General features: G+C 48.8%; 1 protein-coding gene across 11 annotated transcripts in view; it reads right to left on the bottom strand.

The window, feature by feature from the left end:
- gatad2ab (GATA zinc finger domain containing 2Ab) overlaps positions 1 to 27726 on the bottom strand; it is a 183502-nt gene that overhangs the window by 38050 nt on the left and 117726 nt on the right. For 10 of the 11 annotated variants that reach the window (XM_086004407.1, XM_086004405.1, XM_086004409.1 and 7 more), the window contains 2 exons: positions 4148 to 4277; positions 1183 to 1314 (listed from right to left, as the gene is read on the bottom strand). In XM_086004407.1, the coding sequence (XP_085860533.1) occupies positions 1183 to 1314; positions 4148 to 4277 (262 nt within the window). The remainder of the gene's footprint in view (positions 1 to 1182; positions 1315 to 4147; positions 4278 to 27726) is intronic. The other variant, XM_086004408.1, reaches the window with a different exon arrangement.

Raw genomic sequence — 27726 nt, 5'->3', positions numbered from 1 at the left:
CTTTCCACCAGAAACGATCGGATAGCAATCAAGAACCTTGGTTGATGTTCCAAAGCTTGGCCCGCGATTGAACATTAAACACTCGGGGAGGGGGGGGCTGAGGCTAGTTGCAGTGATCTTACTGAGATCCGCTAACTCACGGTGAGTGTTAAAGTCAAGCGTTACTTTACATTTTAACGATTACACTTCAAGTCAAATACAAGCCAGATGCAGGAGAACGCAAATGTAGAAGCCTTCAGTCAACAAACCAAGACTGAAATTCGAGACAATAAAATAGGTCAGCGCCCACGGTTTATAATCTAGTCTAAAAACAAAAGGACAGATATGGGGGTGCTTTTAAAGTCAGCTCTCCCTCTGACAGAATTTCTATGATGGACTCTCAGTATTTAAAAATTTTAACCGAGCCCAGCAAAGTCCCATCACGGGTCAGATGTACATTAAACAAAATCACCCAAAAGTGTCTTGTTTTGATAACTAGCTACAGGAAACTCTCGATTTACCGGCACCGGAAATCTCTGTTAACCGGCAAAATTCAGGAGTAGGTTCAGGTAAGTTTTACTTCATATTAGTGGCTGTTCCTGGATCTGTGGCCGTGTAACCGGGGTTCCTGCACCTGTTGCTAAGCAACAGGGAAGCCTGGGTCTGTTGCTGTGTACGGAGCTCTCGTACCTTTTACTATACCTCTCTGTAATCCGGACTTTTTGTTAAACTGGCACCACGCCGGTCCCAGATAAAAAAAAGAGTTTCCTGTACCAGCAACCTGTAGTACATAGAAGAAACAGCACAGAAACAAGTCATTCAGCCCAACTGGTCTGTGCTGGGGTTTAGACTCCACGCGAGTCTCCTCCTGTTCCAGCTGCCTCATCTCAGCCTTTCAGCATATCTTTCTGTTCCCTTTTCTCTCATGTACTCGTCTAGTTTCCTTTTGAAAGCATCTAAGCTATTTGCCTCAAACCCACTTCCCGTGGGAGGGAGCTCCACGTTGGAGGAGGCCGCGTGCAGCATTCCTGAAGAACTACACCAGCAGGCACTGTGAGCCATTCTGGGCGGCTGGGCTTTAATTTATTTTCATGGTTTGTGCTGTATAAACAAAAGATTCCGTTGCATTTGGTGAGAAATATTTTTTTTTAAAAAGGTGGCACCACTGGAGGACGGGAGAGACAAGGGCACTAATACTGATACCTTCGGGATCATGGCCTCCTTCTGAATTTGGCTCTGTCGGAGTTTCTTAAGCAGGACAAGTTTGGCCTCCTCCAGCCGTAGCTCTTCCTTTAACTGCTTGATCATTCTCTCTCGCTCCTCAGGGCTGCTCTTCTGAAAGGAAAATGCCAGTGATACTTTAACAAAAAAATCCATGTGTCAATTTCCCTACACCCCCCCCCCCCACCAAACTAAGGACACCAGGGTACAATTCCACAGGCATTGGTCAGTTCGCCCGAGTGGCCATTCTTCATGGGCATTCAATGTAGGTGGGCTATTCAACTGCGAGAGGCAGCATCACAGACTCCGATCATGTGCTCAATTCCTAGTGAGGTTCGCTGAATAGTGATTAGGAGCAGGAACCCTGGTCGATTTTCCCTTCAGGCCAGAGGCATTGCCACCAATTGTAATACCCCTTAACGCCACTTGGCGGACCACCAGCTAATTCAGCACAGACTGGGAATCAAACTCAAATTTTTGGGGGGGAAAACTAGCGATGTCCTGTATATAAAAACATAAGAAATAGGAGCAGGAGTCGGCCATACGGCCCCTCGAGCCTTCAATAAGATCAGGCCTGATCTTCTACCTCAACTCCACTTTCCTGCCCGATTCCCTTCGTGCCAAAAAATCTATCGATCAGAGCCTTGAATATACTCAACGACTGAGCACCCACAGCCCTCTGGGGCAGAGAATTCCAAAGACTGTCTGCGGTATTTTTATACCCTTGCAACATCCCGAGCCAGGAAGGCCACTTACTCTCACGGATTGTGCCTGCTTCTGGCCTCAGATCAATAGTTACTCACAGTGGCACTGTTGGAAACAGGATAACACCATTATTCTCAGTCCCACTCTTACGGTGCAATAGCTTCTCCTGAGGCCAGTAACTCATTGCTGGGATACGGTGTCACAGGCACCAGGCAGCTGTCAGTGCCTCTTCCAAGAGGACGTTCATGTGAGAGTTTCAAGACCAGCGCTAGCAGGCTATTTGGCCACTGGGGCATCATGGGCGCATGCTCCCGTCTGCACTCGACGCAGAGTTGATATACACGTTCCAGCAGGGGGTCACTGGATGACAATCAGGAGCAGAACCCACCCACCCCAGCTCATCCCACTGTCTCTAACCAGGGGTGCTGAGGCTAATCGTAGCAACCAGCCACACAGAGCAGCCCAGTATGGGCCAGGAACTGAATGAATCCTTCGTGATCATCGATAGATATCTAGAGGACTAGAATACAAGGGGGTAGAAGTTATGCTGCAGCTGTACAAAACCCTGGTTAGACCACACCTGGAGTACTGTGAGCAGTTCTGGGCACCACACCTTAGGAAGGATATATTGGCCTTGGAGGGAGTGCAGCGTAGGTTTACCAGAATGATACCTGGACTCCAAGGGTTAAGTTACAAGGAGAGATTACACAAACTAGGGTTGTATTCCCTAGAATTTAGAAGGTTAAGGGGTGATCTGATCGAAGTTTTCAAGACATTAAGGGGAACAGATAGGGTAGAGAGAGAGAAACTATTTCCGCTGGTTGGGGAGTCTAGGACTAGGGGGCGTAGTCTAAAAATTAGAGCCACACCTTTCAGGAGTGAAATTAGGAAACACTTCTACACACAAAGGGCGATAGAAGTTTGGAACTCTCTTCTGCAAATGGCAGTTGATGTTAGATCAATTGTTAATTTTAAATCAGAGATTGATAGATTTTTGTTAACCAAAGGTATTCAGGGATAAGGACCCAAGGCGGGTATATGGAGTTAGGTCGCAGATCAGCCACGATCTCATTGAATGGCGAAACAGGCTCGAGGGGCTCAATGGCCTCCTCCTGTTCCTAGAATGTACAGCACAGAACCAGGCCATTCGGCCCAACAGGTCCATGCCGGCATTTATGCTCCACACGAGCCTCCTCCCAACCCACTTCATCTAACCCCATCATCGTAACCTTCTAATCCTTTCGTCCCCATGTGGTAGTTGCAGGTCTGTCAGTCGCAGTGAGGAACAATCTGAAGCAATGAGTTAAGTGTCACCTACATTAAATTGTGCCATTTTAGCCAAGGTTACAGGGTGTTGGTATCTGGGGTGTGGTAAAATACCTAGTGTCAGCTGTGGCTCAGTGGGCAGCACCCTCACCCTCTGAGTCAGAATGTCGGTTCAAGTCCCACTCCAGAGACTTGAGAACATAATCCAGGCCGACACTCCTGGTGCAGTGCTGAGGGAGTGCTGCACTGTCGGAGGTGCCGTCTTTCGGATGAGACATTAAAACTGAGGGATCCGACCGTTCAGCCCCCACGCTATGTGGTGCATTAACAGTTGAGCTGATTTTGTTGCTGTGAAATCCAAAATGTTTCGAGAGTAGGGTTTTCATTAAAAAGAAATGTACATTTCACTAGAGGTCAAAACAAGAAATGGATTCTGGAGCAGAGATACTAAATGTGGGGGTGGGAGGGCGAGAGAAGCAAGAGCAAAAGGTAAATATGATTGTTTGCAAACTAATTTAAAGTGTGTTTCTAAATGTGAATAATGAAATGGAAATGGATGGTTAAAAAAGTGTTCACAATTCTGAAAATGTTTTCTCAGAAGAGTCAGGGTCTGTAGCAGGAGCCTGAGGAATCGGAATGCATTCCGGGAAGAGCTGGGACATTACATATAATTCCATCAGAGGGAGGGGAAAGGAGAAAAAACACATTTGCTCCAGAAATCCAGACAATTTTTTAAAGAAAATGGAACCAGCTTGAACAAGGAAGCGCGCACAGAATGATACAGCGCAGAAGGAGGCCATTCGGCCCGGCGTGGGACTCTTTGAAAGAGCTATCCAATTCATCCCAAAATGCAAATCAGGAGTTTATTAAAAAAAGATAAAATGTTCAATTTATATAAACACTAGCTTTCAAAAATAAAAAAAACTGAAGCTATGTTTTGTTACGCTGGTCTTGTTAAGCAACGTTCTGGCCTCACCATAATATCGTCCGTATTTGAATTCCTCCCCGAGTCTTTTGAGAGCCCGTTCATCCTGGGACTTGAGGGCTCGTTGTCGGAGAGGACGATGATATCCGGAGATGGGGCGCGCTTTCCCTTCTTCATTTCGCTGAAAGAGATTGGACTGCAGTTTGAACAGGGCAGTAGAGGGGACTGAAAAACCGCACCGTCAAAACTTTCAAACCTCGTGGCCCTCCAGCCAGAGGGCACAACTTCCTGCCTCATGTAAAAGGAATCTAAGATTTCCCCCTTACCCATACAAACACTTGCTCTCCAACACAGATTTCACAGCACAGAAACAGGCCATTCGGCCTAACTGGTCCGTGCCGGTGTTTATGCTCCACTCGAGCCTCCTCCCACCCTCTCCATCTCACCATATCCCCATATCCTTCTATTCCCTTCTCCCTCATGTGTTTATCCAGCTTCCCCTTAAATGCATCGGTGCTATTCGCCTCAACCACTCCCTGTGGTAGCGAGTTCCACATTCTCACCACTCTGAGTAAAGAGGACTCCCCTGAATCCCTTATTGGATTTACATATGTATGGTTTGATGATCCTCAGTCTCAACAGGCTGGGGGGGGGGGGGGGGGGGGGGGAGCTGCTGCTGCCACACCCGCCTGAATATGCTCATCATGTGCGTTCTCAGAAACAACCAGAATTATTTTTTGGGGGCAGGGGAAAAAAAGGGGGGGGGGGGCGGGGTGAAGGGAGAAGGGGGGGTAAGAGAGAGAGAGAGAGAGTGAAGTGGGAGTGAGGGGGGGTGAAGTTGAGAGGGGAAAGAAACAAGAGAGAGAAGAGTGAAGAGAGGGGTGAAGAGGGAGAGAAGGGGTGGATGAAATGAGAGAGGGGGTTGAAGCAAGGGGGGGTTGGAGAGAGGGTAGATTAAATGAGAGGGGGTGAAGGGGGGGGGGGGGAAAGAGAGATTCTTCACACAGGGCTGCTCACAGGTGTGGAGTGATAAGACCTTTTATCTTTGTTGATCCCCGCTTCATTTCACTTCCATTTTGAAAAGAATACAAGCTGCGACAGGCTGTGTAAACTTCCCCTCCTCATTCCCAGAAACAGCTGCTATCCCATGGTTTATAATCTGACTGTCCACGTGTACATCAACCCCAACACAGTCAACCCAGAGATCATCACTGTGAGGGGAGCGTGGGGGGAGGGGGGGCATTACCTGCAGTCCACACCGAGAGATCTGTGTCGTTCTGATCTCGCATTTCTCATTATCCCACATTGCAAAGTCTGCAGATGACAATTACTGCAGCGAGGATTTTTTATTTAAAAAAAAACTTTCCTTGAAAGTTAAATTCTGGTCCTGGTGTTTTTCTACTAGTCATGAACATTATCAATTATTGAGTGACATGTACAAAATTTTATGGCCAACAGCATGTTCACAGAAGCCTCGAACATTGTGGCACATCGCATTTTTTTGCTACTCCCTGTGCCCTCCTACAGACATTGCTTAAGATAATCAATAAGGTCTGGCAGAGATGACGCTACCCATCAGCTAACAGACAGCATCCTTGCATCTAAGTGACTGGGAGCGAACTTCCTGTATGTTAATTGGCCCAGAGGAGAAAAAAAGTTGTCACGTGACTTAGGCATTTCCCTTCCTCGGTCACATGACTGCCCCCAGTGGAACCCATGGCAACAGCCGGCTGAATCTGGTCTGTGACACATTGCCTTCATTTTGTGAAGGGAGGTAGGGTTCAGGTACTGAAACAAAATGGTGTCCATCGAACAGGCAGAAAAGAGCAACCCTGGCCAGGCAAACAGAGGCTTCCACCAGCTCAGCCGTCACTCCCTTGCAGACTTTAGTTTGCGAAGCTCGGTGTGAATTTAAGACTGCGCAGTGACGCGCACACGGAAAATGACCGTGAAAACCCTTTTTTCCCCCCACAAGTCCTTAACGAAGGAGTTTTGAAAATTTATTTGCAACTTTTGATTAAACCGACAACTATTTTGTGCACAAGAAAGTTTACAGAAACACGACGCACTGTTACGAGAGAAAATCTCTCAACTTGCTCATCTTGGGGGGGGGGGGGAGCGTAAAAGCACTTGCACCTTTTGAAACACACGCACATTTATTTCCTTTCGATCTATTTCATTTCCTTTCCAGTTTTGAAAAAGGGTTTCGACCCGAAACGTCAGCTCTAATTCTCTCTCCACGGATGTTGCCTGGCCTGCTGAGTTCTTCCAGCATTTTCTGTGGTTATTTCACATTTATTTCATTACTGCTAAATTTTGTATTAGACAGAATAATTGCCGGGTTTGTGACAGCCTCAACTTTCTGGGGGACTGAGGCATCCCCTGAAACCATGCGGCACTTGACCGACACTTTGTTTTCATCTGATATTTTCCTTAGTTAGGAGAGTCGGCAAGCGGCAGCTTCGGGATGTGGTCTGATACCTGGCCTCCGCAATGCTGTCTGAGCAAACTGTACGCCTGAACTTGATGTTAAAAACGCCAGGGTGCAACTCAGAGAACCCAAAGCCCATTTTTAGATGTATGTTGAGGTTTGGGCCAAGCACATTAAAATAAATACCAAACTCAGTCAGAATTCGTTGTGCTAGGATAAGTTTTCAAGTAAACAATTCATTTCATTACACAAGATAATTGAGAAAATAACATGGAAAATTTGCGCATCTTTGCAGTGTCCTTCATGACTCTTGAGTACCTACAAGGAAGTCAGGAGTGTGCTGGAATACTCTCCATTTGTTTGAAGTTTGAAACCATCCAGGGCAAAGCAGTCCACTTGATTGGCACCTCATCCACTAGCCTGAACATTCACCGACTCCATCACCGGCACACTGTGGCTGCAGTGCATCCTATCGACAGGATGCACAGCAGAAAGTCACCAAGGCTTCTTCGGCAGCACCTCCCAAAACCGCAACCTCCGCCACCTAGAAGGACAAGGGCAGCAGGCGCATGGGAACACCACCACCTCCAAGTTCCCCTCCAAGTCACACACCATCCTGACTTGGAAATATATCGGCCGTTCCTTCATCGTCGCTGGGTCAAAATCCTGGAACTCCCTCCCCAACAGCGCTGTGGGAGCACCTTCACCACACGGACTGCAGCGGTTCAAGAAGGCAGCTCACCACCACCTTCTCAAGGCAACTAGGGATAGGCAATAAATGCCGGGCTTGCCAGCGATGCTCATATCCTAATAACTTTTTTAAAAAAACTTTAAAGGAAGTTTTTTTTTGTAGAATACATATTTGGAACAGACACCGATTCCTAACGGAAGTACCACCTTGACAATGACCAGCTCAGGTACCTCCCATCAGATCCGCACATCACAGAACAGCAGAAAAATGGTCATCATTGTCATGTAACGGTAATCTTTCAGAAACAGTAAAGGTTGCACTTTAATTGGTGGAAAACTCTGGCAGAGGGCAGTTTAACGTTTGAATTTACAGGGCAGCCCAGCTCCACGCTCAACCCTCTGTCTGCCACGTGACCCCCATCGCGACACAGCAACTCTACAGAGGAGCACAAGGACTTCTCCACGTCGGGCAAGCCCCCACACAGTAAAGGCACCGCTCAATCCTACATAAACCTCAAAATTTGTAAACGGGACATCAAGAGGAGCCAACGTGGTGATTTATAGAGAAGTAAAGCAGCTAGCCAGGTCTCTCGAACTTAGCTCGTTGGATTCATTATGAACCGGCCGACGATGCTCAGCCGTTTAGAACATTCAGCACGCCAATGACTGCAAAAAGTGTTGGAGGCACTTCAGAACGAAATGTCTCTTTTTTTATATACAGGAAATGTTGATATTGCTCCTCCCGATGCAGAGTATAAACATCCTGTTTTACCGTAACAAGCTGCTCCATTAACCTCATGAGAACTGCAGTATATGCACCAAGGCAGACAAGTCATGGCACTGAATTATACGGAACGACCCGAATACCAATGCACAGTACATGCCACGGCTAGGGCAAGTTACTTGTCAGCCGTGGCTCAGCGGGCAGCACTCTCGCCTCAGACAGAAGATTGTGGGTTCAAGTCCCACTCCAGAGACACGAGCACAAATATCCAGGCTGACACTCCCAGTGCAGTGCTGAGGGAGCGCTGCACTGTCGGAGGTGCCGTCTTTCGGATGAGGCGTTAAACCGAGATCCCGTCTGCTCTCTCAATTGGACGTAAAAGATCCCATGGCACCATTTTGAAGAGCAGCAGGGGGAATTCTCCCCGGTGTCCTGGGGCCAATATTTATCCCTCAATCAACATCACGAAAACAGATAATCTGGTCATTATCTCATTGCTGTTCGTGGGAGCTTGCTGTACGCGAATTGGCTGCTGCGTTTCCTACATTATAACAGTGACTACACTTCGTAAGAACATAATAAGTAGAAGCAGGAGCAGACCATTTGGCCCTTCAAGCCTGCTCCGCCATTCAATAAGATCATGGCTGATCTTCTACCTCATCCCCACTTTCCTGCACTATCCCCATATCCCTTGATTCCCTTAATATTCAAAAATCTATTGATCTCTGTCAGAGACATAATGGCACAGAAGGAGGCCATTCGGCCCATCGAGTCCATGCCGGCTCTCTGTAGAGCAATCCAGTCAGTCCCATTCCCCCGCTCTATCCCTGTAGCCCCTGCAAGTTTCTTTCCCTCAAGTGCCTATCCAGTCTCCCCTTGAAAACATTGAGTGTCTCCGCTTCCACCACTTCTGTTGGCAGCAAATTCCAGGTCATCAGCACTCGCTGCGTAAAAAAGTTTTTCCTCACGTCCCCCCTGTATCTCTTGCCCAAAACCGTAAATCTGTGTCCCCTAGTCCTTGTACCATCAACTAGTGGGAACAGCCTTTCCCCGTCTAGCCTATCCAAACCCGTCATAATCTTGTACACCTCTATCAAATCACCGCTCAACCTCCTTTGCTCTAATGAAAACAAATCCAGCTTCTCCAACCTGTCCTTGTAGCTAAGATCCCCCATCCCCGGAACCATTCTGGTAAATCTCCTCTGCACCCTCTCAAGGGCCTTCACATCCTTCCTAAAGTGTGGTGACCAGAACTGGACGCAATACTCCAGTTGTGGCCTAACCAGCGCTTTATAAAGGTTCAGCATAACTTCTCTACTTTTGTACTCAGTTACCTCTATTTATGAAGCCCAAGATCCCATATGCTTTGTTAACCACTCTCTCAATATGTCCTGCCACCTTCAGGGACCTACGCACATTAACTCCCAGGTCCCTCTGTCCCTGCACACACTCTTTAAACTGTGCCATTAAGTGTATATTGCCTCTCCCGGTTCCTTCCGCAAAAATGCACCATCTCACACTTCTCTATTAAATTCCATCTGCCACTTGTCTGCCCATTCTGCTAGCCTTTCTATGTCTTGTTGCAGTCGATTGGTATCATCACTGCCACACCCGCACGTTTGGTGTCATCGGCAAATTTAGAAATTCTACTCTGTATTCCAATATCCAGTAAGTGCTCTCCGAGTTGGTCGGCCCACTCCCGCTACAGAGGCTGTGCATCGGCGCTGATGAGTTCGGTGAGTCGGCGGGGAGGCAGAAGCATGCGATGGAAACCACGACAGCCAGCTGTAGCACAGCGGCCGGCAGCTCCTCGGCGGGAGGCTTGGAGGTCCAACCGGTAGATGGGGAGGCGGCCAGCGGGCGGGAAAAGCAGGCGCTGGAAGGTCGGACACCGCGGGAGGCTCGGAGGTCAGACCGGGTGGAAGGAGAGCCAGGGAGAAGCAGGCCCCGGGACGTCGGTACCACAGCGGCTGAAGATTGTCGGGCAGGAGTGCGGAGCGAGGCGAGAGCGGACCCTATTGCGATGGCGCCGATGAAGATGGCTGCCGTCCTTGCGGGCTCCGTGCGTACCAGGCAGTTAAGTGTCCTTTGCTGCTTGGTGCGCTCGACTCGTTAAGAAAAGAGCATTTCACTGACTGGATTTCACTTGTTGTATTTGGTTATGTGACAAATAAAATTGAAATTGAAATAGATATATATCATAAAAAGCAGTGGCCCCAGCACTGACCCCTGGGGAACACCACTGACTACCATCCTCCAGTCTGAAAAACAGCCATTTACCACAACTCGCTGCTTTCTGTCCTTAAGCCAATTCCTTATCCAAGCTGCCACTGACCCACCTATTCCATAAGCCTCAATTTTGTTAACCAGCCTTCCATGTGGTACTTTGTCAAACGCCTTCCGAAAATCCATGTAGACAACATCCATTGCATTCCCTTCATCAATCCATCCTGTTACTTAGAATCATAGGAAGTTACAGCACGGAAGGAGGCCATTTCGGCCCATCGTGTCCGCGCCGGCCAACAAAGAGCTATCCGGCCTAATCCCACTTCCCAGCTCTTGGTCCGTAGCCCTGCAGGTTACATCCCAAGTGCACATCCAAATACTTTTTAAATGTGGTTAGGGTTCCTGCCTCTACCACCCTTTCAGGCAGTGAGTTCCAGACCCCCACCACCCTCTGGGTGAAGACATTTCCCCTCAAATCCCCTCTAAACCTTCCCCCAATTACTTTAAATCTGTGCCCCCTGGTTTTTGACCCCTCTGCTAAGGGAAATAGGTCCTTTCTATCCACTTTATCAAGGCCCCTCATAATTTTATACACCTCAATAAGGTCTCCCCTCAGCCTCCTCTGTTCCAAGGAAAACAGACCCAGCCTATCCAGTCTTTCCTCAGAGCTAAGATTCTCTACTCCCAGCAACATCCTTGTAAATCTCCTCTGTACCCTCTCTAGTGCAATCACATCCTTCCTGTAATGTGGTGACCAGAACTGCACGCAGTACTCTAGCTGAGGCCTAACTCGTGTTTATACAGTTGAAGCATAACCTCCCTGCTCTTGTATTCTATGCCATAGCTAATAAAGGCAAGCATTCCGTATGCCTTCTTAACCACCTTATCTACTTGGCCTGCTACCTTCCGGGATCTGTGGACATGCACTCCAAGGTCCCTTTGTTCCTCTACACTACTCAGTGTCCTACTGGATTGAATTCCATTTGCCACTGTTTTGCCCACCTGACCAATTTATTGCTATCTTCCTGCAGTCTACAGCTTCCTTCTTCAGTATCAACCACACAGCCGATTTTAGTATTATCTGCAATACCCCCTATATTCAAGTCAAGATCGTTGATATATACCACAAAAAGCAAGGGACCGAGTACTGGGCCCTGCGGAGCCTCACTGGAAACAGCCTTCCAGTCACAAAAACACCCATCAACCATTACCCTCTGCTTCCTGTCTCCGAGCCAGTTTTGAATCCAACTTGACACTTTGCCCTGGATCCCATGGGCTTTTAGCTTAGAAGTGACCAGTCTGCCATGTGGAACCTTATCAAAAGCCTTGCTAAAGTCCATATACACTACATCAAACGCACTACCCTCATTTACCCTCCTTGTTACCTCCTCAAAAAATTCAATCAAGTTTGTCAGACACGACCTTCCCTTAACAAATCCGTGCTGACTATCCTCGATTAATCCCTGTCTTTCTAAACGAAGATTTATCCTGTCCTTCAGAATTCTTTCCAATAATTTTCCCACCACCGAGGTTAGGCTGACTGACCTGTAATTACTCGGTCTATCCTTTTCTATCTTTTTAAACAAGGGTACCACATTAGCAGTCCTCCAGTACCACATCTGAAGCCAGAGAGGATTGAAAAATGATGGTCAGGGCCTCTGCTATTTCCTCTTTTACTTCTTCAAAAAATTCAATTCGATTAGTCAAACACAATCTGCCTTTTACAAATCCATGTTGGCTCTCCTTAATTAGCTTAAACCTCTCCAAGTGCCCATTAAATTTTTCCTTGATTATTGTTTCAAAACTTTTCCCACCACTGATGTTAAACTGACCGACCGGCCTGTAGTTACTAGGATTGTCCTTATACCCTTTCTTGAACAATGGTGTCACATTTGCCACTTTCCAATCCTCCGGCACCTCCCCCGCATCTAGGTAAGATTGGAAAATTATGGCAAGCCCTTCCGCTATCTCTTCCCCCAATTTCCATAGCAACCTGGGATGCAAGCCATCTGGACCAGGCGACTTATTCACTCTAAGCATACCCAGCCATTCTAGTACATCCTGTCTATCAATTTTCACCCCTTCCATTGCTTCTACCTTTTCCACTTCTACCGATATTGTGTCAGCATCCACCTCCTTAGCAAACACCGATACAAAGTTCTCATTGAGTATTCTAGCCTTGTCCTTTGTCTTGAATATACTCAACGACTGAGCCTCCACAGCCCTCTGGGGTAGAGAATTCCAAAGATTCACCACCCTCAGTGAAGAAATTTCTCATCTCAGTCCTAAATGGCCGACCCCTTATTCTGAGACTGTGACCCCTGGTTCTAGACTCCCCAGCCAGGGGAAACATCCTCCCTGCACCTACCCTGTCAAACCCTGTAAGAATTTTGTATGTTTCAATGAGATCACCTCTCATTCTTCTAAACTCTAGAGAGTATAGGCTTACTCTACTCAATCTGTCCTCAGAGGACAATCCCCCCATCCCAGGAACCAGTCTGGTGAACCATCGTTGCACTCCCTCTATGGCAAGTACATCCTTTCTTGGATAAGGAGACCAAAACTGTACACAATACTCCAGGTGCGGTCTCACCAGGGCCCTATATAATTTATCATCAGCAAACTTGGATATATTACATTTGGTCCCCTCATCCAAAACATTAATAATAGATTCTAGCATTTTTCCTACTATTAATGTCAGGCTAACTGGTCTGTAGCTCCCCGTTTTCTCTCTCCCTCCTTTCTTAAATCGTGGGGTTACATTTACTACCTTTCAATCTGTGGGAACCATTCTAGAATCTATGAAAATTTGGAAAATGACAACCAATGCGTCCACTATCTCTATAGCCACCTCTTTCAAAACCCTAGGTTGTAGGCCATCAGGTCCAGGGGATTTATCGGCTTTCAGTCCCATTAATTTCTCCAGGACTATTTTTTTTAGTAATACTAATTTCTTTCAGTTCCTCATTCTCGCTAGACCCTTGGTTCTCCACTATTTCCGGGAAGTTTTTTACGCCTTCTTCCGTGAAGACAAAGTATTTGTTTAATTTTTCTGCCATTTCCTTATTTCCCATTATAATTTCTCCTGTCTCAGCCTGTAAGGGACCCACATTTACTTTTGCTAATCTTTTCCTTTTTACATACCTATAGAAGCTTTTACAGTCTGTTTTTATGTCTCTTGCTAGTTTATTCTCATTCTATTCTCTCTTTCTTTATCAATTACTTGGTTCTCCTTTGCTGAATTCTAAAATCCTCCAAATCCTCAGGCTTACTGCTCTTTTTGGCAACATTATAAGCCCCTTCCTTTGATCTAATACTATCTTTAACTTCTCTTGTTAGCCACAGTTGGACTACTTTTCCTGTGGGGTTTTCGTGCCTTAAAGGAATGCATATGTGTTATAAATGATGTATTCATTCTTAAAATGCTAGCCATTGCTTTTAATGTAGTTTCCCAATCTACCATAGCCAACCCACCCCTCAAACCTACATAGTTTGTTGTTTTGTTTAGATTTAAAACCCTAGTTTCGGATTTAACTAAATCACTTTCAAACTCAATATAAAATTCTACCATATTATGGTCGCTCTTCCCTAAAGGCCCCTTTACTACAAGGTTATTAAGTAACCCTTTCTCATCGCTTTGGGACGTCTGGTGGTATGAAAGGTGCTATATAAATGCAAGTCTTTTTTCACAGCATGATAAATATACCAGGGCTATGTGCAGTTACTCCAGGTAGTGAGAATTTCTCCACCAGCAGCACACTTTTCCACAATAATTCTTTGCCTCCCATTGCCACCTCGAGATATATTTGCCCGCAGCTCGCTCTGCACACGAGTCCAAGCTTTCTGCCCAAGCTCTTCCCTCACTCAGGTCTGACCATTCACGTTATAGTCTGCCACATTTCAATGTTCATGCCTATAGCTACCCTTGCCCTATAGGCTTGGGTCCACAAGGTATTCCCTTACAAATCATCCCTTATCTCATGGAAGCATACCAAATTCTGAGGGGGATTGACAGGGTAGATGCTGAGCGGTTGTTTCCCCTGGCTGGGGAGTCTAGAACTAGGGGGCATTATCTCAGGATAAGGGGTCGGCCATTTAAGACTGAGATGAGGAGGAATTTCTTCACTCAGAGGGTGGTGAATCTTTGGAATTCTCTACCCCAGAGGGCTGTGGATGCTCAGTCATTGAGTATATTCAAGACTGAGATCGATAGATTTTTGGGCACTGAGGGAATCAAGGGATATGGGGATCGGGCGGGAAAGTGGAGTTGTGGTAGATCAGCCACGATCTTATTGAATGGCAGAGCAGACTCGAGGGGCCGAATGGCCTAATCCTGCTATTTCTTATATTCTTCCTGAATTAGACACGTCACCTCTGGGTCCCTCGGTTAAAATCCGGCCCAGACTTTTGTCACATCTGTCTGCAAGGGTCTGATGTGAGGAGAGCTTGGGCAATCTTAATCCAGTTTCTGGTGGGCATGGGAGCGCAGCACAAGTCTGCCCTAATTTGGCATAGTTTGACGCACAATACGTCTCTGCCATTACAATGTGTCCCAGACCCATCAGGACATCCTCTACCATATCAGAGTGCAACAGTATTCCACTTCCTGCACCAGCCACTGAGGGAGGTTGCCACTTTAGTGAGAATTAGTACCAGTCAGGAGTGATATACTTGTTGAAACAGTGGGGAAAAAATGACATTCATGCACTGTAGACAAAGAAATTTCTAATTTTTGTGCAAGTTATAACACATCAAAATATACACTTGTTTGCTTATCCAGGAGAAACTAGACAAAAAGCTGAGATAAATTCTGCTGACCATGGGACAAGAACAGTAGGTCAACATACCAGCTTGGCTCAGCAGTAGCACTCTGAGTCAGAAGGTTGTGGGTTCAAGTCCCACTCCAAGACCTGAAACAGAATCCAAGCCGACACTCCCCAGTCCAGTGCTGAGGGAGTGCTGCACTGCCGGAGGTGCCGTCTTTCGGATGAGACGTTAAACCGAGGCCCCGTCTGCCTCCTCAGGTGGATGTAAAAGATCCCGTGACACAACAACAACAACTTGTATTTATATAGCACCTTTAACATAATAAAACGTCCCAAGGTGCTTCACAGGAGTATTAAAAGACAAAAAATTTGACACCGAGCCACATAAGGCGAAATTAGGGCAGATGACCAAGAGGTAGGTTTTAAGGAGCATCTTAAAGGAGGAAAGAGAGGTAGCGAGGCGGAGAGGTTTAGGCAGGGAATTCCAGAGCTTAGGGCCCAGGCAACAGAAGGCACGGCCACCAATGGTGGAGCGATTATAATCAGGGATGCTCAAAGGGGCAGAATTAGAGGAGCACAGATATCTCGGGGGGGGGGGGGGGGGGGGAGCTGAAGGAGATTAGAGAGATAGGGAGGGGCGAGGCCATGGAGAGATTTGAAAACAAGGATGAGAATATTTCGAAGAAGAACAGGGAGTTCTCCCCGGTGTCCTGGCCAATATTTATCCAACAAACATCATAAACGCAGATTATCTGGTCATTTATTTCATTGCCGTTTGTGGGAGCTTGCTGTGGGCAAATTAGCTGCCTCATTTCCTACACTACAACAGTGATGACACTTCAGAAGCACTTTATTGGTTGTGAAGTAGTTTGAGACATCCCCAAGGTCATGAAAGGTGCATTATAAATGCAAATATAGCATAGCTACTTTTAAGAGCAAGCTACATAAGAATGAGGGAGAAGGGAATAGAAGGATATGTTGATGGGGTGAGATGAAGAGGGGTGGGAGGAGGCTCATGTGGAGCAGAAACACCGACATGGACCAGTTGGGCCAAATGGCCCGTTTCTGTGCTGTAGATCCTGTGTCATTCTATGCAAGTTCTTTCTTTACTATCCCAAGGCGCGATTTCGGTGTCCTGGCCAACATTTATCCCTCAACCAATACCACTGAAAAGAGCTTAGCTAGTTAGCCCTTACGTTGTTGCGGTTTGTGGGATCTTGCTATATGCAAACTGGCTGCACACGACAGTGACTACATTTCAAAAGGTAATTAATTAGTTGTGAAGCCCTTTGTTTGCAACATCCTGAGGATGTGAAAGATGCTATATAAGTGCAAGTTCATTCTTCCTTCTAACATAATTCCACTAGCAATACGACCACAAAAGAATACAACTCAGACAACGGCCAGAGAGCAGCAGCCTGGCTAGCTCTGAACTAATGCTACAGGACAATAATTTGGTACAGGTAAGAATCGAGTGGGAAGAGTGATTGTTTTTTCTTTGATATTATAGACCTAGAGGGATGCAGTGCCTCCATTTTAAATTTTAATCAGGGTGTCAGCCAAGATCACAGTATTACAACACTGGTCTCCTGACAAACAGACCCTGGCTTGACCTCTCAAAAATTCAACATATTCACACGAAGGCGTCGCCAAGGGGTTAAACTGTAGCATCCCGAAAGGGGCTTTCTCCCCCTTGTGGATCCCTTTACTATTCAGATGCACCCTAGGTCAAGATAATGGATGACACTGATAGAGACTGCAATCAAAAAAAAAGACTTGCATTTCTATAGCACCTTTCACAATCTCAGGACATCACAAAGCGTTTTACAGTCAATGAAGTGCTTTTTGAAGTGTAGTCACTGTTGTAATGTAGGAAACGCGGCAGCCAATTTGCGCAGAGCAAGCTCCCACAAGCAGCAATGTGATAATGACCAGATAATATTTTTTTTGAGAGATGTTGGTTGAGGAATAAATATTGGCCCAGGTCATTGGGGAGAATTCCCTGCTCCTCTTCAAAATAGTGCCATAGGATCTTTTACATCTAGCTGGGAGGGCAGACGGGGGCCTCAGTTTAACGTCTCATCCGAAAGATGGCACCTCCGACAGTGCAGCACTCCCTCAGCACTGGCACTAGGAGTGTCAGACTCTGGCTACAGTCAACTACAGACGCCTGGCATGAAAGAAAACAAGGTGGAGTCATGCACCCCCATGTCCCCATCTTCCACCCTGTGCCCAGGGGGCTAATAAGTATATATGGGTTAAAATATTACAACATGCTTCATCACACTTGAAAACAAAGAGCGTCTAATTCTTAAAGAGTTAAAAAGAAAACCGGCAAATCCTCCCAAAATGTGACAGTAAGTCTGGCGGCTGTGAGTCGATGGGCAGACAGAGCTATTCACCATGAGTGTCAAGTGACGCCCATTAACCCTTAGCACTGAACTCTTTACCGTGCACTTTTTTTTTTAACTGAAGGCACCAGAACTTAAAAATATTTTCAGCACAGGATGCACAAAACTCAACATGAGGTGACTGGACTTGCTGCAGAGACTTTCAGAATGGGAAATATCGTGGAAAAGAAAGCTGTGTTGGAAGAGTTAAGAGAACACAGGAATGCACAAGACACCATCGTGCTCCCTCAGTGCGATGCCACAGTTACAGTCTCTAAGGACTATCAGCAGCCATCATTGAGTTCATATTAACAGAGGTCTGATATGAAAGGATTCGTAACGCCCGTTATATACTAGTCACCTATTCTCTCCCTGCGCCATGCATGGACTAGTTGTCAACACTGCTCTAAACTGGCTGTCGCTCTTTTCCCTTCACCCCGATACCCTTGTGGCTTAACACCATGCAATCCGCCCCAGCCCTCGGCCAAAGGGGGCCCATCAGTGACCTCAATTGAAAATTTCAAAACTGAGATTGCTAGGTTTTTGTGAGGCAAGGGGTATTAAGGGTTATGGAACCAAGGCGGGGTAGATGGAGTTGAGATTTAATTGAATGGTGGAACAGGCTTGAGGGGATGAATGGCCTACTCCTGTTCCTCACTATGTCACTGAAGGTAAGCATGCAGGTGCAGCAGGCGGTTAAGAAGGCAAATGGTATGTTGGCCTTCGTAGCAAGAGGGTTCGAGTACAGGAACAAGGATGTCTTGCTGCAGTTGTACAGGGCCTTGGTGAGACCGCATCTTGAGTATTGTGTGCAATTTTGGTCGCCTTATCTGAGGAAGGACGTACTTGCCATGGAAGGAGTGCAGCGAAGATTCACCAGGCTGATACCTGCGATGGCAGGAATGACGTATGAGGAGAGATTGTGTCGATTGGGCTTATACTCACTGGAGTTTAGAAGATTGAGAGGGGATCTCATCGAAACCTATAAAATTTTGTCAGGCCTGGACAGACTAGATGCAGGAAGGATGTTCCCGATGGCAGGGGAGTCCAGAACCAGGGGTCACAGGCTAAGGATAAGGGGTAAGCCATTTAGGACTGAGATGAGGAGGAAGTTCTTCACCCAGAGAGCGGTGAACCTATGGAATTCTCTACCACAGAAGGCAGTTGAGGCCAATTCATTAAATATATTCAAGAAGGAGTTAGATATATTTCTTAAGGCTAAAGGGATCAAGGGGTATGGGGAGAAGGCAGGGACAGGGTACTGAATTTGGATGATCAGCCATGATCTCATTGAATGGCGGAGCAGGCTCGAGGGGCCGAATGGCCTACTCCTGCTCCTATCTTCTATGTTTCTATGTTCCACCAGGAGATGTACAAGAGGAACTCAAGTTGATTCCTGCTCTCCACATGGGGAACCGTCACCATGATGGCATGGCAGTAGTAAGGAACTAGCCAGGTGAAGATTTGTGTAGAGAAACCCTCACCCAAATAGCAAAACGCTGGAGCTGCGATGCATTACACCACCACGCTGGTCGTGGTGAGCAAATTAAAAGCTGAGATTCACTCGTAATGGCTCCTGCAACACTTTCAAGTTTAGTCCACTGCAATCAATGTGTTAAAAAAATCTCCAGCGTCTCGTGACACCCTCTGCTTCACCCTCAACCTCCGACTGGACCAGTGCGTCCTGGACCAGAACAATCCCTCTATAAGGTTTCACTTCCCAGACTTTCATGATCCAACTCCAGGACACATCATCCAACGACACCCAGCTGCCAGTTCCCCTCAGTCCAACACCAATTAACTCCCCTCTTTCCTTCTCTTAGGGTGTTTGACTCATGGTTGGGCACAGTTCCACGGGCACCAGTCACCCTCCACCAACTTGCTCAAACAACCTTTCTTTACACACAAGCGTCGACAGCGAGTATCGGCAGGTTACATGTCTAGGGGGAAGCACTGTCGAGACCAATTCCCTCCCCACTTGAAATGTATTGCTTTTCAGCATTGGTCAATGGATAACAACACAAGAAGCTCGACACCATCCAGGACAAAGCAGCCCGCTTGATTGGCACCCCATCCACCACCTTAAACATTCACTCCCTCCACCACCGGCGTACCGTGGCTGCAGTGTGTACCATCTACAAGATGCACTGCAGCAACTCGCCAAGGCTTCTTCGGCAGCACCTCCCAAACCCGCGACCTCTTCCACCTAGAAGGACAAGGGCAGCAGGTGCATGGGAACACCATCACCTCCAAGTTCCCCTCCAAGTCACACACACCATCCTGACTTGGAAATATATCGGCCGTTCCTTCATAGTCGCTGGGTCAAAATCCTGGAACTCCCTCCCTAACAGCACTGTGGGAGCACCTTCACCACACGGGACTGCAGCGGTTCACCGCCACTTTCTCAAGAGCAATTAGGGATGGGCAATAAATGCCGGCCTTGCGAGCAACACCCACATCCCATGAGTGAATAAAAAAAATAACAGGTCGGGAATAGGGTTCTCCCTCCCTACCAGAGGGGTGTTAAGGTCAAGGGTAGCAGCCCTACAACCACTCCACTGTGAACAGCTAATCCAGCACAAAGCAACAGAGGGACCTTGGAGTCCAAAGGTCCCTGTAGGTAGCTAGTCAGGTAGATAAGGTGGTTAAGGCAGCATACGGGATACTTTCAGTTTCTAGCCAAGACAGAGAATATAAGAGCAGGAAGGTTAGGCCACAGCTAGAGTATTGCGTACAGTTCTTTTTTCCACATTACAGCAAAGATGTGATCGCACTAGAGAGGGGGGGGGCACGGTGGCATAGTGGTTAGCACTGTTGCCTCACAGCGCCAGGGACCCGGGTTCAAATCCGGCCTCGGGTGACTGTCTGTGTGGAGTTTGCACATTCTCCCCGTGTCTGCGTGGGTTTCCTCCGGGTGCTCCGGTTTTCCTCCCACAGTCCAAAGATGTGCGGGTTAGGTTGATTTGGCTATGATAAATTGACCCTTAGTGTTAGGGGATTAAATATTGTGGGGTTACGGGGATAGGGTGGGATATGTGTCGGTGCAGGCTCGATGGGCCGAAATGGCCTCTATCTGCACTGTGGTGATTCTGTGGTACAGAGGAGATTTACGAGGGTGTTGCCAGAGCTGGAAAATGTTAGCTATGAGGAAAGATTGGATAGACTTGTTGAGGTGTATAAAATTATATGGGGCCTAGATAGAGTGGATAGGAAGGACCTGTTTCCCCTAGCAGAGAGGTCAATAACCAGGGGGCATAGATTTAAAGTTACTGGTAGAAGAATTAGAGGGGAGTTGAGGAGAATTTTTTCACCCAGAGGGTGGTGGGGGTCTGGGACTCACTGTCTGAAAGGGTGGTAGAGGCAGAAACCCTCATCACATTTACAAAGTACAGGAAACGTTGTGCTATCCGGCACCGACAGGACCGAGCTGTTGCCGTTCCCCTCAAAACTGCTGGACACACCGGCGTTAATGTTGAAGCATACGGAAGCTTTTCATCTCCGTATCTGACAACAAACACTGTTGCTTAGCAACAGCTTCTAAACAGTCGGCCCGTACCTTGGAAGCGTCTCTGTAGCTTAGCAACAGCTTCAGAGAGACTTTCCAGAGCCTGACTGTTGAGAAAAAAAAGCCACGAGAAGAAAAAAAAACCTAACAAAACGGCTCCTGATTTTTGCCGGTGGCTCGAGCTTGTCGGACATTTAGCCTCCGGATAACACAAAGTTTCCTGTACTTGGGTATGCACTTCAAATGCCGTAACCTACAAGGACTACGGGACAAGCGTTTCGAAAGTGGGATTAGGCTGGAGAGCTCTTTTTCGGCCAGCACAGACATGATGGGCTGAATGGCCTCCTTCTGTGCCGTAAATTTCTATGATTCTATGAACGGAAATTGAACCTTCTGGTCTGAATAGCTCAGTTTCACAGGAACTTAGCAAGAAAGCGATTCTTGTGATATCCCTTTTGTCATATAATCTTTTCTGCCTGCCACCCTATCACATACCTTCCCATTTGTTCTTTCCTCCCCACTGCCCCCCACCCCTACCCCGCCTCTGTACTTGCTTAAAACCTGTTATATCTCTAACTTTTTCCATCTGTCTCCACAGATGCCGCCTGATCTGCTGGGTATTTGCAGCATTTTACTTGTGATACTGTGCTTGCGCAGTACGTTGGAATGAGCTTCCTGAAAGGGCGGTGGAAGATGATTCAATAGTAACTTTCAAAAGGGAATGGGATATATAATCAAAAAGGAAAAATTTGCAGGGCTACGGGGAGAGGAGGGGGGGGGGGAAGGAGAGGAGGGGGTGAGGGAGGAGGGGGCGAGGGGGGAGGAGGAGGGGAGGAGGAAGGGGGGAGGAGGAGGGGAGGAGGAAGGGGCGAGGGGGGGGGAGGAAGGGGCGGAGGAAGGGGCGAGGAAGGGGCGGAGGAAGGGGCGAGGAAGGGGCGAGGGGGGGAGGAAGGGGCGAGGGGGGGAGGAAGGGGCGAGGGGGGGAGGAAGGGGCGAGGGGGGGAGGAAGGGGCGAGGGGGGGAGGAAGGGGCGAGGGGGGGAGGAAGGGGCGAGGGGGGGAGGAAGGGGCGAGGGGGGGAGAAGGGGCGAGGGGGGGAGGAAGGGGCGAGGGGGGGAGGAAGGGGCGAGGGGGGGAGGAAGGGGCGAGGGGGGGGAGGAAGGGGCGAGGGGGGGGAGGAAGGGGCGAGGGGGGGAGGAAGGGGCGAGGGGGGGGAGGAAGGGGCGAGGGGGGGAGGAAGGGGCGAGGGGGGGAGGAAGGGGCGAGGGGGGGAGGAAGGGGCGAGGGGGGGAGGAAGGGGCGAGGGGGGGAGGAAGGGGCGAGGGGGGGGAGGAAGGGGCGAGGGGGGGAGGAAGGGGCGAGGGGGGGAGGAAGGGGCGAGGGGGGGAGGAAGGGGCGAGGGGGGGAGGAAGGGGCGAGGGGGGGAGGAAGGGGCGAGGGGGGGAGGAAGGGGCGAGGGGGGGAGGAAGGGGCGAGGGGGGGAGGAAGGGGCGAGGGGGGGAGGAAGGGGCGAGGGGGGGAGGAAGGGGCGAGGGGGGGAGGAAGGGGCGAGGGGGGGAGGAAGGGGCGAGGGGGGGAGGAAGGGGCGAGGGGGGGAGGAAGGGGCGAGGGGGGGAGGAAGGGGCGAGGGGGGGAGGAAGGGGCGAGGGGGGGAGGAAGGGGCGAGGGGGGGAGGAAGGGGCGAGGGGGGGAGGAAGGGGCGAGGGGGGGAGGAAGGGGCGAGGGGGGGAGGAAGGGGCGAGGGGGGGAGGAAGGGGCGAGGGGGGGAGGAAGGGGCGAGGGGGGGAGGAAGGGGCGAGGGGGGGAGGAAGGGGCGAGGGGGGGAGGAAGGGGCGAGGGGGGGAGGAAGGGGCGAGGGGGGGAGGAAGGGGCGAGGGGGGGAGGAAGGGGCGAGGGGGGGAGGTGGTTGGGGGGGGGGGGGGAAGGGGGAACTTGAAAGAAAGTTAACTCCAATCCGCAGTAGAGCCCTCACACTGTGATGCACTGGATTTGACAGAGAGCTCCTATAGCATTTAGCTCCAGCCACCTGTTCATTTTCAGAGTTCCAAGGATGGCTTCCTTTCACCCAGAGCATCCATCGATTGTTGTGAACCGGTCCAGAATAGATTTCCGTCACTGGACTTTACAACGGCCACACTGCTTATTGCTGTGTAAACTGCGTGGAGGCCTGGGCAGTGTGTTTGTAGCTTATCCCTCCCTTCACTGGAATAGATGGCCATTGAAGCACATGCAAACTCCTCTTCTATTTCCATGCTACCGAAACCCTAATGTTTGTCATTTCAATTTTGTTTAAGCCACCAGCAGGTGCCACTAAGACACGTGGTGACAAAAGTCCCGCCAAGCTTTCATAAGAACATAAAAATTAGGAGCAGGAGTAGGCCTCATGGCCCCTCGAGCCTGCTCCGCCATTCAATGAGACTTCAACTCCACTTTTCCGCCCGATCTCCAGATCCCTCGATTCCCCTAGAGTCCAAAAATCTACTGATCTCGGCTTTGAATATACTCAACGATTCAGCATCCATAGCCCTTTGGGATAAGAATTCCAAAGATTCACAACCCTCATCTCAGTCTTAAATTGTCAACCCATTATCCTGTAACTATGTCCCCCGGTTCTAGACTCTCCAGCCAGGGAGAAACAACCTCGCAGCATGTACCCTGTCAATCCCCCTCAGAATCTTATATATTTCAACTAGCTGGGGGTGCCCGGCGGTGCCGAGGCTTTTTTGAGGGCATGTTGTTGTTGGAAGAGAGAGAGAGAGAGAGAGACTGGGGGGAAGAGAGAGAGCGAGAGACTGCGGGGAAGAGAGAGAGCGAGAGACTGGGCGGAAGAGAGAGAGCGAGAGACTGGGCGGAAGAGAGCGAGCGAGAGACTGGGCGGAAGAGAGCGAGCGAGAGACTGGGGGGAAGAGAGAGAGCGAGAGACTGGGGGGAAGAGAGCGAGAGACTGGGGGGAAGAGAGAGAGCGAGAGACTGGGGGGAAGAGAGAGAGCGAGAGACTGGGGGGAAGAGAGAGAGCGAGAGACTGGGGGGAAGAGAGAGAGCGAGAGACTGGGGGGAAGAGAGAGAGCGAGAGACTGGGGGGAAGAGAGAGAGCGAGAGACTGGGGGGAAGAGAGAGAGCGAGAGACTGGGGGGAAGAGAGAGAGCGAGAGACTGGGGGGAAGAGAGAGAGCGAGAGACTGGGGGGGAAGAGAGAGAGCGAGAGACTGGGGGGAAGAGAGAGAGCGAGAGACTGGGGGGAAGAGAGAGAGCGAGAGACTGGGGGGAAGAGAGAGAGCGAGAGACTGGGGGGAAGAGAGAGAGCGAGAGACTGGGGGGAAGAGAGAGAGCGAGAGACTGGGGGGAAGAGAGAGAGCGAGAGACTGGGGGGAAGAGAGAGAGCGAGAGACTGGGGGGAAGAGAGAGAGCGAGAGACTGGGGGGAAGAGAGAGAGCGAGAGACTGGGGGGAAGAGAGAGAGCGAGAGACTGGGGGGAAGAGAGAGAGCGAGAGACTGGGGGGAAGAGAGAGAGCGAGAGACTGGGGGGAAGAGAGAGAGCGAGAGACTGGGGGGAAGAGAGAGAGCGAGAGACTGGGGGGAAGAGAGAGAGCGAGAGACTGGGGGGAAGAGAGAGAGCGAGAGACTGGGGGGAAGAGAGAGAGCGAGAGACTGGGGGGAAGAGAGAGAGCGAGAGACTGGGGGGAAGAGAGAGAGCGAGAGACTGGGGGGAAGAGAGAGAGCGAGAGACTGGGGGGAAGAGAGTGAGAGACTGCGGGGAAGAGAGAGAGCGAGAGACTGGGGGGAAGAGAGCGAGTGAGAGACTGGGGTTAAGATATATATTTCAATGAGATCACTTCTCATTCTTCTAAACTCCGGAGAGTATAGGCCCAATCTACTCATAGGACAACCCTCTCATCCCAGGAATCAATCTAGCGAACCTTTGTTGCACCGCCTCTAAGGCAAGTATATCCTTTCCTTGTGGAGAGCTTCCACTTTGTAATGTGTGCTTACTCACGTGGATGAATTGATTAAAAATATAAACCGTCTCTGGAAACTAAAAAGATTAAGACTTTTTTTGCGCACAGTCTTATCCCATCTCTCAAACATCTCAAAGCTTTTCACATAAAATGGATCACTCTGCAGACAGCAGGCGTGGCAACTATTTTGTGCACAGGAGATCCGGCAAAGTATCGCCACGAATAACTAGCAGGGAGCTGCTGGTGTCCTCAAGTGCCTCTTGCCCTCCAGTACCATCCTCCAGTGGTTTAAATGCATGAACTAAGATAGTGAGGGGCGATGGTCTATTCAACAATGGGAGGCATCACAACCGATCCCGTCGCCACCCAAGAAGAACAAAAAGAAAAAAGAACGAACCTGCATTTATATAGCACCTTCCACAACCTCAGGACCTCCCAAAGCACTTTACAGCCAATTAAGTACTTTTGAAGTGTAGTCACTGTTGTAATGTAGGGAATGTGGCAGCCGATTTGCCCGCAGCAAGATCCCACAAACTTCCACGTGATAATGGCCAGATAATCTGTTTTAGTGATGTTGGTTGAGGGATAAATATTGGCCCCAGGACACCGGGGAGAACTCCCCTGCTCTTTTTCGAAATAGTGGCCGTGGGATCTTTCACGTCCACCCAAGAGAGCAGACGGGGCCTCGGTTTAACGTCTCGTCCAAAAGACGGCACCTCCGACAGTGCAGCACTTCCTCAACACTGCACTGGAGTGTCAGCCTAGGTTTCTGTGCTCAAGTCTCTGGAGTGGGGACTTAACACAGGGAACATGGTGGCGCGCTAAAAAGGAGGGGAGATTCAAACCTTTACCAAAAGCATGAGAGGATGACTCCTTCCTGCAGCCATTACATGGAGCTGAGCTGAGGGGGGGGGGGGGGGGGGGTGTCCCAGCGTGTGTCAGACCAACTCCAGCTCGGCAACACAAAGTGATAACCCTCGCCGCTCCAGACTTATCCCCAGGCTCCGAGCCCTGACAGTCGGAAAGCCTCACCAGTGCTGCTTTATTATGTAGCTCAGCGTGTGAGCTGCTGGATACCACTGGCCATTCCAAGCTTTTGTGTCACTGCCACGTTGGCAGTCAAAGTAGTTAATGAAGGTAATGCGGTTGGAATCTGAGCATACGCAAATCACACACACACTTCTGTTTCAATTTATCTTTTAAGTCCTTCAGCTAGGGATAAAAACCCATTCTAATAGCATTAAAATGTGCTTGTGTAGTGAAATATTCAGAGGCAGACTCAGCCAGGCTTTTTGGGGGGGGTTTGGAGGGGGGGAAACACAATCACATGAGGAGGAGGGTATGATACAATACTGACCTATAGATCCAGCGCATCTCACTCATTTTAAGTGAGAGCCATTCAGAAATGCAACTCGCTCTTCAAAATTAAACAACACTCTATAGTTACCATCCCTCTTGGATCATGAACCTCACTCCCAACATTCCCTCACCAGGAGCCGAACTTCAGCTCCCTCCCAGAACCAACATATCAGCTATGAGGAAAGATCGGATAGGCTGGGGTTGTTTTCTGTGGAACAGAGGCAGCTGAGGGGAGACTTGAGTGGGTTGTATAAATTTTGAGGGGCCTGGATAGAGTGGGTAGGAAGGACCTATTTCCTTTAGCAGAGAGGTCAATAACCAGGGGGCACAGATTTAAAGTAATTGGTAGAAGGATTAGAGAGGAGTTGAGGAGAACTTTTTTCACCCAGAGGGTGGTGGGGGTCTGGAACTCACTGCCTGAAAGGGTGGGAGAGGCAGAAACCCTCATCACATTTAAAAAGTACTTGGATATACACTTGAAATGCCGTAACCTACAGGGCTACGGATCAAGAGCTGGAAAGTGGGATTAGGCTGGAGAGCTCTTTGTCAGCCGGCACAGACACGATGGGCCGAATGGCCTCCTTCTGTGCTGTAAATTTCTATGATTCTACGATATAAAGTTACAACTCTCGTGTGAAATTAATGGACACGGGCAGCTCAAGTTCTTCAAATTGGAAGGATATAACTCACGAAGGGGGTAAAGAAAAGGATTCTAATTAAATATTTATGTAAACGTTGAGGGAATACTTTGAACGAGTATTCCCCAAAAAAAGACAAGCACTCCATCTAGACTTCCATTTCCCCTTTAAGATTTCTTCTGGGTGAAATTCTTCAATTTGCATAATATCAGCTCTAGCGCAAGACTATAACCGAATACAGAATTGATTATATGGAGTCTAAACATTTAGTCTCAGCCCTCATCCATAAAGTCAAACTAATCAATGCATTTTATGTCTCATCGGAGGCCTAGATTATTCTTATTCCACACTGCCAACCATGCACAATTCTTTATACGCCTGTGTTTACAACAGATCATTTTACGTTGTACCTCCGATGGTAAAACTGTCAGTGATGTTAGCCACTGTATAGCCTGTCTGAGCGCCAGGCAGCTTTAATAAAGAAAGTACAGGGTATGTACTGGATTGGAGGTTGATATGCAAAATGCAGGGGCGGCCCCAGTTAGATTCAGCATTCCTTGTTGCAGGGAGTTAGAAGGGGTACATGAGGGAGGGGGGCGGTGACTGGTTGCATTCAGGCTCGTTACTGGTTTGTCACAAATTAAACAGAGCTCCCGCTAACTTCCTCAGAGCAACACCTGGTATAGCACTGAGTCAAACCGACCAGAATGTCCCAACTTCAATCTCCAGTCTGTACCAAGGTCTGCTACAACTGGCCTCAGCACACAAGGCTATAGACAGAGGGAAGAGGGATTCCCTAGAATTTAGCAGCGTAAGGATCGAAGTTTTCAAGATATTAAAGGGAAACTGATGGGTAGAGAGAAACTATTTCCGCTGATTGGGGAAATCTAGGACTAGGGGAGATAGCCTAGAAATTAGAGCCAGATCTTTCAGAAGTGAATTTAGGA

The sequence above is a fragment of the Somniosus microcephalus genome, chromosome 13 (genome assembly GCF_052327205.1).
Source record: "Somniosus microcephalus isolate GS21.2 chromosome 13, FLI_Smic_1.0, whole genome shotgun sequence".
Lineage (NCBI taxonomy): Eukaryota > Metazoa > Chordata > Chondrichthyes > Squaliformes > Somniosidae > Somniosus > Somniosus microcephalus.
This window is presented reverse-complemented; position numbering and strand designations above follow the sequence as displayed.